Source organism: Chanos chanos, chromosome 3, assembly GCF_902362185.1.
Source record: "Chanos chanos chromosome 3, fChaCha1.1, whole genome shotgun sequence".
Lineage (NCBI taxonomy): Eukaryota > Metazoa > Chordata > Actinopteri > Gonorynchiformes > Chanidae > Chanos > Chanos chanos.
Window position 1 is genome coordinate 23,435,001 of NC_044497.1, and position 17,535 is coordinate 23,452,535.

General features: G+C 43.3%; 1 protein-coding gene across 1 annotated transcript in view; it reads left to right on the top strand.

Moving 5' to 3' along the window:
- Nucleotides 1–17,535, top strand: part of plxna2 (plexin A2) — a 181,864-nt gene that overhangs the window by 122,437 nt on the left and 41,892 nt on the right. Inside the window, exons 12-16 of the mRNA XM_030769868.1 lie at nt 4,905–5,056; nt 9,391–9,508; nt 11,767–11,903; nt 13,907–14,074; nt 16,531–16,624. Coding sequence (XP_030625728.1) covers nt 4,905–5,056; nt 9,391–9,508; nt 11,767–11,903; nt 13,907–14,074; nt 16,531–16,624 — 669 coding nt within the window. The remainder of the gene's footprint in view (nt 1–4,904; nt 5,057–9,390; nt 9,509–11,766; nt 11,904–13,906; nt 14,075–16,530; nt 16,625–17,535) is intronic.

The following is a 17,535-nucleotide window of genomic DNA, read 5'->3' on the forward strand; positions in this document are numbered from 1 at the left end:
CTGTTGAGACGTTTGGAAGAGATGAGGAACGTGGCTGACTGTTGAGACGTTTGGAAGAGATGAGGAACATGGCTGACTGTTGAGACGTTTGGAAGAGATGAGGAACGTGGCTGACTGTTGAGACGTTTGGAAGAGATGAGGAACGTGGCTGACTGTTGAGACGTTTGGAAGAGATGAGGAACATGGCTGACTGTTGAGACGTTTGGAAGAGATGAGGAACATGGCTGACTGTTGAGACGTTTGGTTTGGAAGAGATGAGGAACATGGCTGACTGTTGAGACATTTGGAAGAGATGGGGAACGTGGCTGACTGTTGAGACGTTTGGAAGAGATGGGGAACATGGCTGACTGTTGAGACGTTTGGAAGAGATGAGGAACGTGGCTGACTGTTGAGACGTTTGGAAGAGATGGGGAACGTGGCTGACTGTTGAGACGTTTGGAAGAGATGAGGAACATGGCTGACTGCTGAGACGTTTGGAAGAGATGAGGAACATGGCTGACTGTTGAGACGTTTGGAAGAGATGAGGAACATGGCTGACTGTTGAGACGTTTGGTTTGGAAGAGATGAGGAACATGGCTGACTGTTGAGACGTTTGGTTTGGAAGAGATGGGGAACATGGCTGACTGTTGAATACGAGAAGATTCGTTTTCCTGAACATGGACAGCGGTCTCTCTATGGAATTCATCATGTGATAAAACATTTGAAGAACAGTGTGGTAAAACATGGAGAACCTGAAGTAAAACATGCCCACAGTTCATGCAACATTGAGGGTTTTTTTTCACTTTTTCAATTGTTTTTTCTATTGTTTTTTAAATGATAGAATAAAACAGACACATTTCAAAAGTCATTTAAAACTACCATATATGAACAACCAGTTTAAACAAAATGGCCTCATTAAACTGGTCAAAAACCACAGTTTACACCTGTGACATACATGGTTTAAACAGGATTTACTGACACAATTTCATGATGATTAGTGTCAAAGGCTGATATATTGCAGCCATGACCCTAATCATGATAAACAATCACACCTATGAGCCTAGTCACACTGAACAATCACAGTTATCACTCTAATCACACTAAACAATCACAGCTATGACTCTAATCACACTAAATAATCAAAACTATGACTCTAATCACACTAAACAATCACAGCTATGTCTCTAATCACACTAAATAATCACAGCCATGACCCCAATCATGATAAACAATCACACCTATGAGCCTAGTCACACTGAACAATCACAGTTATCACTCTAATCACACTAAACAATCACAGCCATGACTCTAATCACACTAAACAATCACAGCTATGACTCTAATCACACCAAATAATCAAAGCTATGACTCTAATCATGCTAAAAATCACAGCTAACACTCTAACCACTAAAGGTAAGCCGTAAGCTAACCTCAGTACCTGACTCTCTTCCGTTGTGTCTTCGTGTCTTTCTCCCAGTCACTGCCCAGTTCACAACATGAGGTCTCTACCTGTATCTAAACTGTAGCCATGCAGAAACAGACCTGTTCAGTAGCAGTGTCCAGAGATGCTCTTTTATCCAGACACTGCCCAGTCTATAGCCAGGCATCTATGGCAAATCCTCACAGCCTGCAGAAGAGATACATTTTAACAGACACACCTGTCTACCTGGCAAAGGGCTGTAACAGCAGATTTACCTGATGTCAGTGTTGTGAGAGATCTGATGGGACTACAGCATCCATAATGCCACAGTTTTGAATTGCAGTCCTTACAATGGAAGCAAATGCAAATGCTATCATGCATTACCACCATATAGGCACTATTGTGGCACGGACTCACACACTGCTGGGCATGCACACACAACTACATCTTTTGGCATACACATCCATGGATGTTCAGTCAGCTATGGATGTGGCAACTAAGACATCTTACACACACACAGCATGCCCTTACAGCACACACAAAGACACACACGCACGCACACGCACACACACACACAGTATGCCTTCTCAAAACACACACACCAAACACCACACACAGATTGCCTTGGACTGGGATAGTTGCGCAGTAAGAACCCAAATGAATAAATCATGCAGCACAGATAGAGGCCCCTTTCCCTTCCAGCAACAAACCGGGTTTCATGATGACAAAGCTCTCCCATGTGGACGCACCAAGTCCATCTGCAGTGAAGCATTCAGTTCAATTCAGTCATCCACAAATGGCACTGTAAAAATGAGATGCTTTCCTTACCGTGTGTCTCTACCTCACTGCTTTCTTCCTTTGTTGCTTAAATAGTCTCTCAAAGTTGGGCAAAGTTCAGCACTAGGGAAGAAATGTCTGCACTGTCTTTGCCGCTGCCAACCACTGGGACACTGGGAGGAAAATGAAGCTTTTAATATGCACTCTGTGAGGTTTTCTTTGTAAATTGCATTTTACAGTGACAGTTGGATGTGTTCAAATTACTATAATGCTTTTTTTCCTTTTTATTAGACACATTCTTCTTTTCCTTTTTATACTTCACATTCTTTTTTCCCCTTTCTGCTCCTAAAGTCTTCCGATGATCAGAACCTGGTGAGAATGAGAAATTCTCTGAAGAAAGAAAAAACACGTAATCACATCTCTAAATTTCCCTGTCCTACTGTCTCTTGGGTCTGCCAATCAGTTTGTCACTTATTCATTTGACAGTTGCTTTTATCCAAGGCAAGTTACAAGTGAGGAGAAATACAGTCCAAGCCAGTCGTGGTTAAAGAGACAGCTGTGGTGTAAGTGCTGTGACTAAGTTCAGTGATTGACCAGATACAAGTTCAAGGAAAGTTCAAAGAATGAAAAGAGTGAACTACAGGCAAAGACAAGTAGAAACAAAGCAAATAAATGTGGGCTAAAAAATGCAGAAGATGCTCTCACCCGGTGTGGGCGTTGAAGCAGTGCCAATGACTGGGATGCTATGAACAATAAACAGCCATACTACTGCCATCACAACAGAGCAGTTCTGCTGAACCATAATCTAAAGCTATAATGTACCATTCAGAATAGAGTACCTCAAAACTAAGTGCTAAGTGTAATACCCACCACAGAGTGCCAGGAAATCTACATCATAAGAGTTAATGGACACAGGACAGCATAAACATCAGTGGTGGGAATTACCCAGGCACAGGCAATGTGACGATGGAAGTCAAATGCCAAGACAAGCCTCCTAACAAGATTACAGCCTGAGGTAGGCGAGGAGGACAGATTTGTGGGAAAAGTCATGAAAGTGGTTCTTTGAAAGTAGCAGTGTGGAATGACCTAGAGGTCGAGATCGAGATCATGGAGCAACTTAGAGATTTAGATGGGAGTGACCGATACATCAGGCTTTTTCTTCTCTCCACCAGTCCTTTCGTCTCTCTGTCAATCCCGTAACAACGTGAAGCTGGCTGCTGCTACGGCCAGACCTTTCTACCCTCTTCTCTTTGGGCTGTGCGTTTACTATTTTTAATTTTGTTTATCCACTCAAACGTTGTCTTTGATTGTAGCAGGGGTAGCCTAATGTGGATATATTTAGCCCTGTGTTTTCCTTCCCCAGTCCCACATGCCCAGGCAGAAATAAAAGATTCATGTGTTCCTCCCCCCGGGCTGTGCGGTGACACACTTACTTTACATTACCAGCAATTAATGTCCACTGAGTCCACATAACAATGCAGAGTCCCCTCGGCCCGGCGACCAGCCTCAGGGGAACCGGGGCGGGGAAGGGGGGGCCTGACCGCAGCCACGTGACTGGTTATGGCTCAGTAACCAGATCTGATTCAAAGATACACTTTGGTCATGTTGGTTTTACTTCCACATGCCTGCTCACTAATGGCATATTGATTGTGTGCATGGCGGTCTACTCCGTGCACTCACAAGTCTCTGTCTCCATCCCTCTTTCTCTCTCTCTCCTTTGTCTTTTTCTGCCCCCCCCCGCCTTTATCTCAGTCCTGCTCTCTATCTATCCTCTCCCTCTGTCTCTCCTGTTCTCTTTCCCTCTTACTCTCTCTCTCTCTCTCTCTGCTGTGCACTGATAGCTGGAAGAGTGCCTAGGCGAAACCTCTCTGGGCTTTTTTATGGCACAGAAGGCTTATTGGTACCCAGTGCCAAGGTCATGCTGAGTGTCCATATTGTATTTTATGAGGAGGTGGGCCGTCCTAATGGGGCTCATGTTTGATTTATTGTCCATGGCAACTGAATGCAGATCTGCTGTGGCCATGCTCCCAGAATATTCATATACTATCCATTTTTATGATAAAGGTCAAATCCTCTCACAAGCTCTGTAGAAACGTAGATCAATGGGAAATTCACACCACGTGGCTGTTGATCCTCTGTATTTGATACCCATGCTAAGTGTGTGGCTAAAACAGTGACCTTTTAGTCAGGTAATAGGCTCATATTTAGGCCTTAAGTCCATTGTAAAGGTCTTGGATGTGATATGATTTCTGATGCTGGAGAAGAAAAAGGTAACTATATGTTGTACATGCCTAGTTTCCCATCAACTGGCGATCAACATTTTTTCCCCATTAATTCAGCTCAAAAAGTAGGTGTGTACCTATATGATATTATTATACGAGCAAATCTCTTTCTTGTTGTAATTCAGTATTCTGTACAAAATGGTCCCACTGCCACATAGACATTTTGCACATGTACTCAAGAACAATTCCCAGACTAATTTGTGATGTAGCTTATGGATGGATGGCAGGCAAATTGAAGTAATGTCCAGTACATTAAAATTGCTGTCAGGCTCATTGCAGCTAAACTAAACTAAACTATCCAAACTAAAGTCCAAACTCAGGAAGATCCAGACATGTGTACAGGCAAGGACCTGTGGAACACCCTTATCAAATACTGAGTGGTTGTGCTGTTGATATTCTAACGAATAGAAATATATAACCCCCCCCCCCCTTCTCTCTCTCCATAGGTGACCCCAGTGTCAGGACCTCCAGAGGGGGGTACTCGAGTGACCATTCATGGGGTGAACCTGGGCCTGTCTTTTGCAGAGATGGTGGGTAACGTGCAGGTTGCTGGGGTCCGGTGCAGCCCACAGGAGGATGGATACATCATCGCCGAACAGTGAGTCAACACTCACCAACACACGCTCACTAACACACACTCACCAACATGCACTCACCAACACACACTCACTAACACACACTCACCAACATGCACTCACCAACACACACTCACTAACACACACTCACCAACACACATTCATCAACACACACTCACCAACACACACTTAACAACACACACGTAACAAACTACATTCACCAACATACACTTAACAACACTCTTCTGTCTCTCGGGTAATATTTAGGCAAATCAGAGCAAAATAGTACAGTTTAGTTCAGGTCACGTAAAATAGAGTGATATGTATTTACAAAAATGAAATAACCTACATTTAGTCTGAGACACCCCCTGAACTCTGTTAAATAAAATCACTCTTTTCTATAAGCCAAACAGTGTGGCATACCTGAGAGGTGCTCCATAAAAAGAGTCATACTCAGATCGTTATCTGGCCAAGATGAGTGATTGCTGTAATAGTGGAAGAGCCCAGAATCATATGTGCCAGTCCGTTCAACTGTGGAGTACTGGGCAGGACACCAGAACACCTTAACCAAGACAGAACCCTTGTTTTTACACACTCACTGTCAACTGCACTGTGGACCAGAGAAAAGTCCAACCTAATCCCAGTTAATTGTCCTATTTTTAATGGACAAAAAAGTACCAACAAACAAAAAAAAAACCAAAAAAAAAAAAAACCACACACATGATTCCAGCGTTAATGTAGCAGCTATCAGTAAATTCAACTAATTCATTGAGCATTAACAGAAACAGACAAAAATAGATTGGAAATGTGGTTCTGTTTAATTAATGGCATATATCTTTATGGTTTGAAATAGTTAAAACCTCCCAGTTCTTACTTTTACGCCAACTCAATGCACTTTTGTTTTCTAAGAATTCTGCTACTACTCAAAGGAAACCATAGCTTCATTCCATCAGAAAGCTCTCTGTGACTGTCGACTCACTACTCTTCTTTTGAGAGGGATATAGCAAACGAGTGGAGAGAGGGTACAGAGCCAGACAACCCTGATGCTTTTGTGTTTACATACATACAGCATGTTTACATTGTTTTCCCTCCATAAGCATAGGTTGTACTGTATTTCATCTCATCTTCCTACCAAGTCAGACACTCCTGTCCTGTACAGCTTGTTTATCATATTGTATTACTTCACTTACAAAGAATTTAGACAGACAAGTGTTACTACCATACTAGGTGATTGTGCATAATAGCATGTCATTGCTATGTAATTTAACCAATTATTATTGTGTTATGAAGTTAATTACTGTTATATAATGAGCAACCATTGGTGCTTATAAATTGCATGCATTGGTATGTGTATGAATATTTTTCAGGTGTGTAGCAAAGTGACTGTATTGTTAAATTTAATAAAACTGTCTGGCAGAGTAGTTTGACCTGTGTTTCACAGGCACTGTTTCCTTTGACGTCCTTTAAATCTGAATGTTTTTTCACTGTGAGTTTATTTCCGTGTCTGCTCCAGCCCACCGTGCTGTGTCTGAGAGCTTGTGTCAGGTTTTCTTTCTGTGTTTTTTGGAAGGAGGATATTAATAGCTGTGTCCCTCTAGCCACCCAATCAGACGGCCATCCTCTCCTAGCTATCCAATCAGATGGCCCATCTCTTCGTCTCCTGCCTCGGGGTTCAGGTGGTCTCTGATGTAATTGAAATGCTCTACATGTCATGGTCCGCAGGGGTGGATTTGTCAGGAGCTGTATGGCTGACAGTGGTGTAATCCAGCAGAGAAGCAGTGCTGGACTGAATGCCTTTTCAATGGGTCTGTAGACCAGTGTCAGAAGGAATTGTGGGGAAAGCAGTTTGGGAGCAGCGATTTGTAATTCCACTCCTCAAGTTTTTGCTGATATATCTCTTTATCCATAATAACCATTACAAGACTGGTTTTACATCATTTTAAGGTCTAATAAAACTCACATGTGCTGAAGTCATCTCTGTCCATTAATACCCAGTGGATGCAGGAGTCCATATAGCAAAGGTGTGACACACATCTGCTCAGATAGCTCTTGTAGGAGTTCCATTCAGTTCACTGGCACAGGGGCTACAGTGCAAAACAATCAAGGAGGTAAAGGTAAAATTACATTGAGATGGAGAAGGAATCAATACAGAGAAGTGGAGCTGGAACTGATCACATGACACTGTGGGAATAGTAGCCACTGATCTACAATTTACAATGTGGTATTTCGCAGACGCTTTTAAACCAAAGCGACCTGCAATTAGTGCCTTAATCGGTTTTAGCTAACGCACCAGCAAAAGATCTCAGTAAGAATGCAAATTAATTATTTTCAGTACCACGCCCCTTTATATCCTGCAACAATAAAACAGAAATCTGCAAACAAAACCTGCAGCATAGAGACAAGGTTAGTACAGAGGGTTTTTGTTTTGTTTTGCTTTCTTAAACCATAAAGTATAAAAACAATATAAAAGAAGATTATACATTAGGGGACAGGTGGATTCTGAAAAGGTGGGTTTTCAACCTCCTGCATAAGATGTCCAGTGATTCCACAGTTCTGTTTGGGTGAGCTAAGTCATTCCACCACCGTGGAACGAGGCTAGCAAAAAGACATGGCTGAGTGTTACGGCTGCCAGGTTCCCAAAGTGAGGGGACCGCCAGCTGCCCAGAGGAGGTTGAGTGGAGAAATCTGATTGGAGTGTATGGAGTGATCAGAGACTGGTAGGATGGGGCAGAGACTCTTGTGGCCTGGTAAGCCAGTACCAGTGTCTTAAAGTGGATGTGGTCTGCTACCAGAAGCCCGTGAAGTGCGGTGAGTAGCAGAGTGACATGAGAGTGTTTTGGGAGGTTGAATACCAGGCATGCAGCAGCATTCTGAAACAGCTGAAGCAACCTGATAGAGCAGGCCAGCAAGCCAGCCAGTAAGGCATTGCAGCAGTCAAGGCGGGAGATGACAAGTGCTTGAGTGCTTGGAGCTGGGTTGCTTGTTGGGTAAGGAAAAGGCAGATCCTCCTGATATTGTAGAGGGAGAATCTGCAGCACTGGGTGACCACGATAGTGTGGCTTGAGAAGTTTAGCTGGTTGTCCAGGGTCATGCAAAGCTTTTTCACTGACCTGGAGGGGGACACCATGGAGCCCTCAATGGTGATCAGAATGTCAATCATTTGGGGAGCTCTTTGCTGGAAAAAAGAGAAGCTCAGTCTTCTCCAGATTGAGCTTAAGATGGTCACTGGACATCCAGTAGGCAATGTCAGCTAGGTAGGCCACAATGCGTGGCTGGACCTGAGAGTCGGAGGAGGAGAAAGAGAAGAACAACTGTGTGGTGTCGGCATAGCAGTGGTAGGAGAGACTATGGGCAGAGATAACCTGTCCAAGTGATTTAGTGTAAAGGGAGAAAACAAGTGGGCCAAGTCCGGAACCTTGTGGGAAAGGGTGGGGGAGGAGACAAATTCCCTCCAATATACCTGATAGGAACGGTCAGATAGGTGGGACTCAAACCATGTGAGCGCAGATCCTGAGAAGCCCAGGATTCACAGTGATTCACAGTGTCGAATGCTGCAGAAAGGTCAAGTAATATGAGGACAGAGCTGAGTGATTTCACTCTGGCCAAGTGAAGCGCTTCGATGACTGTGAAGAGGGCAGCCTCAGTGGAGTGGCCAGCTTTGAATCCCGACTGGTTTGGGTCTAAGAAGTTATTCCGGAGGAGATAGGGTAGAAGAGGTAGAAGAGATACTGGACGGTAGCTTCTGACATCAGCTGGATTTAGAATGAGTCTCTTTAGCAGTGGCATGACCCATGCCCTCTTCAGAACAGAGGGAACTGTACCAGTAGACAGGGAGCTGTTGATTAAGGAAGAAATAAAGGGAAGAATGTCCTCAGAGATGGACTGAAAGAGAGAGGAAGGGAAAGGATCATCAGGCAGTGGGACTGTGGAATGGTCAGTTTTGATTTCACTCCTCACACTGGTAATAATGAGAAAGCTGCTCAACTTGGCACCGATTTTTACTGTCTGACTTTTCTATGGGCAAGACTGGAGGTCCTCTTCTGCGTCATGTGTCACTGAATTTGCTTTAAAAGGTTGCCTAGCCTTGTTCACATTCAGTTAGGTTTCCCACTGGATCGTAGTCTAAGCTGTGTGTGTATGATTAAATGACACAGCATTCTCTGAGGGATTGAAACCCACATCAGCAAATGGTTTAATTGGTCCAAATTTATGATCTTTGCATTTCAGGAAATACTGACAATGTGATGTTTGTGTGTGGGGGGGTGCGCGCGCGTGTGTGTGTGTGTGTGTGTGTGTGTGTGTGTGTGTGGTTGTGCTTTTGTGTCTGTGTGTGTGTCTGTGTGTGTTTTTGTCTCAGAATTGTATGCGAGATGGATCCAGCTTCAGAAGATAGCTCACCTGGTCCAGTCCAGCTGTGTGTTGGCGAGTGTAAACCAGAACTGCAAACCCGCTCCTCCCAGCTTTACTCCTTTGTGGTAAGAGCTCAAACTCTGTCAGGTATTTTAACCTCAGAATCCTGTATAGACGAAACAGTGGTTGTTGTTTTCATAGTTATACTGTATTTTAAATAACCAGTTTTCACTTGTGTGTATAACTCATGGTTCATGGCACATCCTAGCTTCTAATCTGTTCAGGCAAGTGAAATTAGCTCAAGTGGGTTTGCCACAGGTTTGTTCTCAGAATAACACAAACAGCAGTGTATTAAACCAGCAGTCAGTCACAGTGTTCCTCATCTCACACCCAGGTCCAGATGCAGTCATTTTCCCATAGTGCTTTACAACTGGCATAATCTGCCTTAGGAACAGCTGCTGTAAAAAACTGTTCCTGGTGCGGTTGAACTCTGAGACCGAGTGAAGTTATTGGCTGTTTATCCTGTTGCTATGACTTCGAGCTAATTGGTATCACAGTAGCAGGAGCATGAATGCAGGTGGTTAACCTGTGAAGTGGTCCTGACAGGTGTGCCAGGAAATGTTTCAGTGTGTTGAGCCCCGCAGATGTTATGTGTTTCTCCATTAATGTGTGTTGTAAGTGTGTCTCTATTGCTGTCTGTAGCCATTACAAATCACTAGGTCAATAAATTAAGCTTTTATGTCTAATGCAATCTTTTTCACAGGAATTGACTAAGATTTCCTCTACACAAAACAAAACATGGAATATCGGATGATGCAAACTCTAATGATATGTGGCTTTGCTTAAGCACTTATTGTGCCAAGTGGCTATAGAGTGTATTCAGTGTTTGTGGAGCAAACAGACTAATGGTTGGGAGCGGTATGCTTTCCTCTCTCTCTGTAATGAACATGTACAAGTTCCTGTTGAGAGACTGAGCGCTGTAATGGACAAGCTGAGCAACCCGAGAAACAGGAAACAAAAGCACTCATCACCACAACAGAGGCTGTCCTATTATTATTATTATTATTATTATTATTATTATTATTATTATTATTATTATTATTATTAGTGGTGTTGTTGTTGTTTTGTTGTTGTATGTGGTGGTGGTGCTCAGGTGGTTTTGTCGTTATATTGCTGATTATGAATAACTCTTTGTTGCAATTAGTGACAAACATGGGAAAGTTGAAATCTATTAGCAGAACCAATGGGAGGCTTGCGGTCATCACCTGTCCGTGCTTAGATGATTACCTGAGGGGACGCTGCAGCACCTGTCTCTAACACACACACCTCCAGGCTGTGGCCCACCAATTATCAACTGCCTTATTCACACATGTTCACAAGCACACAATTAGCTCTGCCTCAACAATTAACAGTCACCACTAATTAACCAAGCTGTTTTTTTACATCACATCTTTTATCCCCCTCAAATACTCTGCCATGTCTTTCCTTTCAAGCTCCAGCTTTTGTCAGCTGCAGGAGGAGTGTGTGTGTGTGTGTGTGTGTGTGTGTGTGTGTATGTGAGGAGGGGGTCTCTTTGGGGAGAGGTCTTTTTTGAGACTTGATAAATTACATGGTTTTCAGCATGAGTTTCCACCACCTGCCCTCCTCACTCACTTATTTTCCTATTTATATATATATAGAAAAACACAATTTGTTTACACAAAATGCTGTTCCAAATGTTGTTGGACAACAGACGTGTGTCCCTGAGTGAGGAGTCTGTGTTGTAACAGAGGGGGGTAGGATATAAATTGGTGTTAATTTATTTTTAGTTTGTGTGATGCCCATCAACAGCCATTTTCAAACATGTCTCCTAAGTTGTGTTTGTCCATCTGCCTCACTGTGGAGAGAGAGAGAGAAACAGAGAGAGGGAAAGAGAAAGAGAACAGAAAAGAGAAAGACAGAGATAAAAGGAAAGAAAGAGGGAGAGAGAGAGAGGGAGAGAGAGAGAGCGAGAGAGAGAAAGTGAGAGAGTGACAGACAAAGAGAGAGAAAGCGAGAGAGGGAGACGGAAGGGAAGCACCAGTGGGTTTTTTTCCCTCTTCCTCTGTTTAGACTCTCATTTCACAAGCACACATCAGTGAAACGATGCTGAAAATGGCTTTTTTGTTTGCCTTCACTCTCTGCTGATTTCATTGAACTTTGGACTTTGTATGTATTTTCACTGGAAACCACTGCACCAAAACACTGGATGTAGAAGGCAGATGGACACATCATCATGTCATATTTTACCTCTGTGAAGTCCAGTAGAAATTTTGTATTTTAGTCATAATGAATGTATGGTGTGTTAGTGTGTAAGAACAGCACTCCCTAGTAATTGGCTACTCGTTCGTTTTCTGTCTTGCAGATGCCCTCTGTGACCGGACTGTCCCCCAGCCGTGGGCCTGAGTCAGGGGGGACTAAGGTGACCATCATGGGGGAGAACCTGGGGGCGGGAAGCAGTGTCAGTGTGCTGTTTGGGAACCAGACCTGCGAGTTCTATGGGTGAGAGAGAGCACCACACACAGTCTCTGTGTGTGTGGATGAAAGACTGTAGCAAAGAGGGGAAGAAAAAATTATGAGCAGAAATGGTAAAGTTTTCAAAACTGTTTCCCAAGATTCTACAGGGCATTTGTATTTGGTGCATGTAATTACAATATTATAGCAATTTTAATATGTTAATAATTATAAAAATGTTAATAATTACATTGTAATTACATAATGATCCATTTATTAATATGAAATATCACATTTGATTTGCATTTGTTCCATAGAAAGGCTTGTATTGATACATAACAGAGCAAGCTGTAGTCACCCCCATTACTGATCAGTTTTACATGCAGTACCGAGGAAAAGAAAAACATTACATTAATAAAGCCTTCTGTCTCAATTTGGTCAAATATGAATCAGTTTCAATGATGGTTTCATGTCCTTCTTTTATGTTTTATGAAAAGTCTCTCTCTCTCTCTCTCTCTCTCTCTCTCTCTTTTTCTCTCTCTCTCTCTCTCTCTCTCTCACTCACTTTCCTGCTCTCTCTCTCTCTATCTCTCTATGTATCTCTCTCTTTGTCACTGTGTCCAAAATGGCATACTAGTGTACTGCATACTGGCCCAGTATACACTGTGTACTGCACACTACTCCCCACCCTAGTATACAGTATGGTATGCAAGTATGAGAACTTTCATGTAGTGTACTACACGTGTGCTATCAGTTGGGAAAGCACACGAAGACTTATTACACCAAAATATGCAGCTGATACATTTATATTCAGAACTGCAGCTGGAATTGAAGTTGAAGCTGGTTTGGTCGCTGTCCGCCTTGTTTTTTGAAATTTTTGACAGTTGGAAATCACCGCGTTGCGTCATGGGATGTGCAGTACCCGACGAAGTGAGCTCCAGTTGTATACTGCAAATTTTCGCCAGAGTAGTACATCATCCAAGTAACTGTCATGTACTGCAAAATTTTTATTTTTCATGTACTGCATATTACTTACTACTTTTATGTCAAGATCAGTATACGAGTAGTATGCAGTAGCCATTTCGGACACAGCCCTACTCTCTCTCTCTCTTGCCCTCTATCTCTCTTTCCCACTCACTCTCTTGCTCTCTCTCTCTCACTCGCTCTTTTGCTGGCTCTCTCTCTCTCTCTCTCTTCCTCTCTCTCTCTCCTCCTTTTATCCTGTCAAAAGACTTGTGTAAATGTTGATAAGGTCTTGATGACCTGCTCTAGCAGGCTAATAATAGCACCCAGATAAACCTGTTCCTCCCCTCAATTTTTTTTCTTTCTTTCTTCTCTGAACACCCCCCCCCACACACACCCCTCGCTTCCCGGCCCAGCCATCCTGTGTGTCTATTTAAAGGACGTGGGGAGGAAGTTAGGGAGTCTGACTGTAATGCTGTAAGGTGCACGAGTCGATTCTGCTTTAATGAGACATTAGCTAATTACAGCCTTCTATTCTCCTCTGCATTTCTGACAGGAAAGACAAGGCTGCCTGTGTGTGTGTGTGTGTGTGTGTGTGTGCGCGTGCTGCGTGTGTGGTGTTTGTATGTGTGTGTGTATTTTTATGAGTTTGTTTGTGTGTGTGTAGGCGTATGCCTATTTGCTTGCATGTGTGCATCGATGATCAATGTCTGTGTGTGTGTGTGTCTGTGTGTGCACACCTGTGTGTGTGTGTGTGTGTGTCCATGTGTTAGACTCAGAGAACACAGTCTATAGAAAATGATAGAGAAAAGAGACTGGATATAACTTGGTTCCAGGGACACTATACCACATTACCATACTGAGTCAGGGAGGAGATAAAGAGAGGGATAGAGAACAGAGAGAAAACTTTAAATAGACACACACAAAAACTGGCTGGGCCATAAAAGAAAGGGAAAAAGCAGAATAACAATGCTTTTCTCACATATAGTCAAATTTTTCACCTCGTGCCAAGATTTCACTGTAACCTGCATTTGAATGTCCATCCCACTGATCATAATGCAGATGTGATGTTGTGTTTGCATCTACAGACGGACCATGACGGAGATAGTATGTTACTCAGCTCCTTCACTGACGGGTGTGGGCTCCGTGCAAATCAGCGTGAGCGTTGACCGCGCCCAGGTGAAGGACAGTCTGAGTTTCGAGTACATCGACGACCCCACGGTGCAGAGAATCGAACCTGAGTGGAGCATTGCTAGGTAACACCAAACCACCAGCATTTACACTACCCTACACTACCATATACACAAACCCATCCTGAGTAATAACTCCCCCACTCATCCGTTTTTCAGACTGAAACACTATTTCACAAAGGTTCCCTTTTCTACCACATGTTTTCATTTTAAAGGACTTGTTCAGACAAAAAGGTTTCCATCATGAAAGTCCCTTGCTTTGCATAGATAATGTCATATATGTGGTATATGTTTATACAAAGAAAGTAAACAAAATGTGACTAAACTTGTTCTTTCTCCTCAAAACTCCTATATAATTATGTAAAAATAAATACGTGAACCCAGCCACAAAAGCACGTCCAAAAACAAAGGCTTCCACCCCTTCCTCTGTAGAACTCTGGATGTGCTCCCACTTTGTGCAGACAGTGAGGATGGAGTTAGTGCACCTGTGGTAGGATTTGTCACAGCACAAGTTTAGGAGGTGGTGGAAGCAATGCTATGTAATTTGAGGGATGGATATGGGCCCAGCGGGAGACAGTGAAGAGGAGACACTCTGTACATGTGGCGTGAGGTGTTAGTCTAGAGCAGATGGCAAAGATATAGAGTCACAGTGAGAAAGTCACTACGGTTCCCAAGGGCACAGAGCAAGTGAAAGTGTGTGTGTGTGTGTGTGAAAGAAAAGAAGAAAGAGAGAGAGAGCGCGCGAGCGAAAGGGAGAGATGCGGGTGAGACAAGAGGCATAATGAAACAGGTAGTCATTTTTTCATCTGGTTGACGTTGATGGACCCTGGAGGCTGATTAAGTCTTGGCTTTAGCTGTGATTATGATAAAGAGGAGTGGCCCTTACCTTGACTCTTCCTCTCTAGAAACTTTTCCCGCAATTTCTGACAATAATCATGCTTATAACAGTTGTACGGTAATCTGGTTACATCAGTGAGATGTGGGCTGTAAGAAAAGAGAGACATAAAGACATGTTGGGAGTGAAACATTAAGGGTTTTGTGCAAAGAAAGAGAGAGAGAGAGAGAGAGAGAGAGAGAGAAAATTATGTCAACACGGAGATGTAATACTGATACCAGACTATAGCTGTAGAGATCAAAACACACTGGAGTTCAATCCGGAGAATGAGGAGGTTCTCCATTTTGTCAACCACACTCGCACCGCCCTTCAGAACTCCGCAGAGCTCGGAATCGCAGGAGTGAAGTGTCTGACTGAAGCCGACAGACAAACAAACGTAGAGGGGAGTGTGATCAAAGGGTACGGCGGCATGCTGTCTGCTTTCCTCACGACACGCACACTGTTAATGTGCATCTGAGATGAACAGTAGAGGACTACAGGGCGGAGAGACAGTCATTCACTTTTTCCACAGATGAAATGTCTTGTATGCACACGCTCTGGTAGAGTGAATGAATCCCTCTCACTGGAGAATAGTGCTTTGGTGACCTCACTCACAAAAACAGGAGTTTTTGAGGAATGACTCTACCTATCTTCTCCTGCTTAAAGCCTTTTGAAGTTTGACAGTCACTTTCCTAGGAGAGAGGCTCTGACTGTGTTTGGAAACAGCAGTTAACATACAGGAATACTCAATACTGTATGTATTGACACATACATTGACACTTAAGAAAAAAGTACATGAGAAAAATGAAAACATGATTCCTGAAAAGGTCTTTTTGATTATGGAGTTTTAGATCACGTTCTTATGTGTCCTGAAAGGAGACTGATTTTCACTCTCTTATATCTTTCAGTGTTTTCTTATTTTTGTCTTGCCCCCTGCTCTCATTAAAATGTCGTTAAGGCTCACAGAAAAAACTCACACTTAAATGAGATAATAAGTGAGATAAAGTGAGATAAAAGCATTCTTTCACCCCCTGCCACAGATGTTCATACTATCTTCTTTTGTAACATCAAAAATAGACACACTCTCACACTGGGAGCCAGACCAGAAGGCAGTGGAAAGCCATGGCATCGTTTGCCTAGCCCCTGCCAATCGCCATATGAACACATATGAGGTGATCTCCACACTGGAGCCATCTACATCAGGCTGATAAGGCTGGTCACCTCCCTCCCAGACAGCAGGGAGCAGCACACACAGCAGGAGGAAAGTCTCTCCTCCATACCCATGCAGGCCCTCTCTGTTTGTATTGTTGTGTGAGTTACTGAGACATCCATGACCCCAGAATGTTTACTGGAAATGCTGTGGTGACTTCAAAGATGCGTCTGCCTCTTTTGATTGCTGCTACTGAAGTCAGTTAAAAGCTCCTTTAATCAGCTTCTTCTCCAAAACCCATTATCCTCTAAGTCTCATTTGATAAAGCTAACAGTTCCAGCGGCAGGTGGAGTTGAGTTGAAACTTTCCTTGTGAAAAATATAAGTGGTTAAAAAGGTAAGAAGTTACTACCAGCAGGAGGGCACTGGAGAGTTTGTTGTCCAGGTATAAGTTTGTCATACTTATCCTTTGTCTTTTTTGTTTTTGTTTCCGTTGCAGTGGCCACACCCCTCTGACAATAACTGGGACCAATTTAGATGTTGTGCAGGAACCTCGGATTCGTGTCAAGTACGGTGGGCGGGAGTCTGTAAACGTGAGTACCAGAGACTTTCAGCTCTGTTTGTTACTCATGCCAAAAAAACCTCAGAGCTTTTGAATTTGAGCTGATATCTAAGGAGAAGGAATAATGAGATCAAAATCCCATCAGCGCAACCTCCGGGGAAACACAAACCTATGACCCAGCATGCTTTGTCTGCTGCCTTGAGTTAATTATAGGTGACTTTCAATAGAGAAAAGATCGGACAATTGCTGAGCCGCCATTTTTAGGATCCATTAGGGTTATACTGTGTCCTTTTTTTTCACTCACCTCAGGAGGAGAGGTGAGGCATGACTCACTCCAAAAATCTCTCCCAGCCACTTCCCAGAAGGCTTTCCGTGTCCTCTTTCAAATCTGTGTATCTCTAAAGTCGGTTAACTACCCTGCTGAATAATTCAGTTCCTACAAAGTGGCATGCATGAGAGCTTTAATTGGAGTGTTTGAAGCAGTCACTGTCACCCTTGAGTGTTTTGGACCACTTATAGGAGGACTCTTTTTTCTGTCTCAAGTGTTTGGCGTGAACATGAAAAAACGTCTTCAGTGGGAGTGTTATGGAGTTGAGTAGGAGTGAGTATGTTAAGCTGTTTCCACATATGCACTACGGACTATGTCCACAGAATCAGGTTTGCATTTTGTCTGAAGTTGCCCTTTCACACATGTAGCCAAAACAGGAGACTGTCAGTGTCAGACGCGTTCTCACCGACTCAAAATACTCTGTTTGGTTTAGGTGAGGCGTGGCACCTGGGTAGAGCATGCAGGAGGCAGGACATGATGCAAAAAGTAAACACATCGAAAATGGCAGACGAGGCTACTGACTTTTGTCTGACGATTTCAGCGTCAGCCCTTACCAACAGAAGTTCCCATATCTCGTCTTCTCTCCAGTTAAACATTTTCGTTGGTGTCTTTGT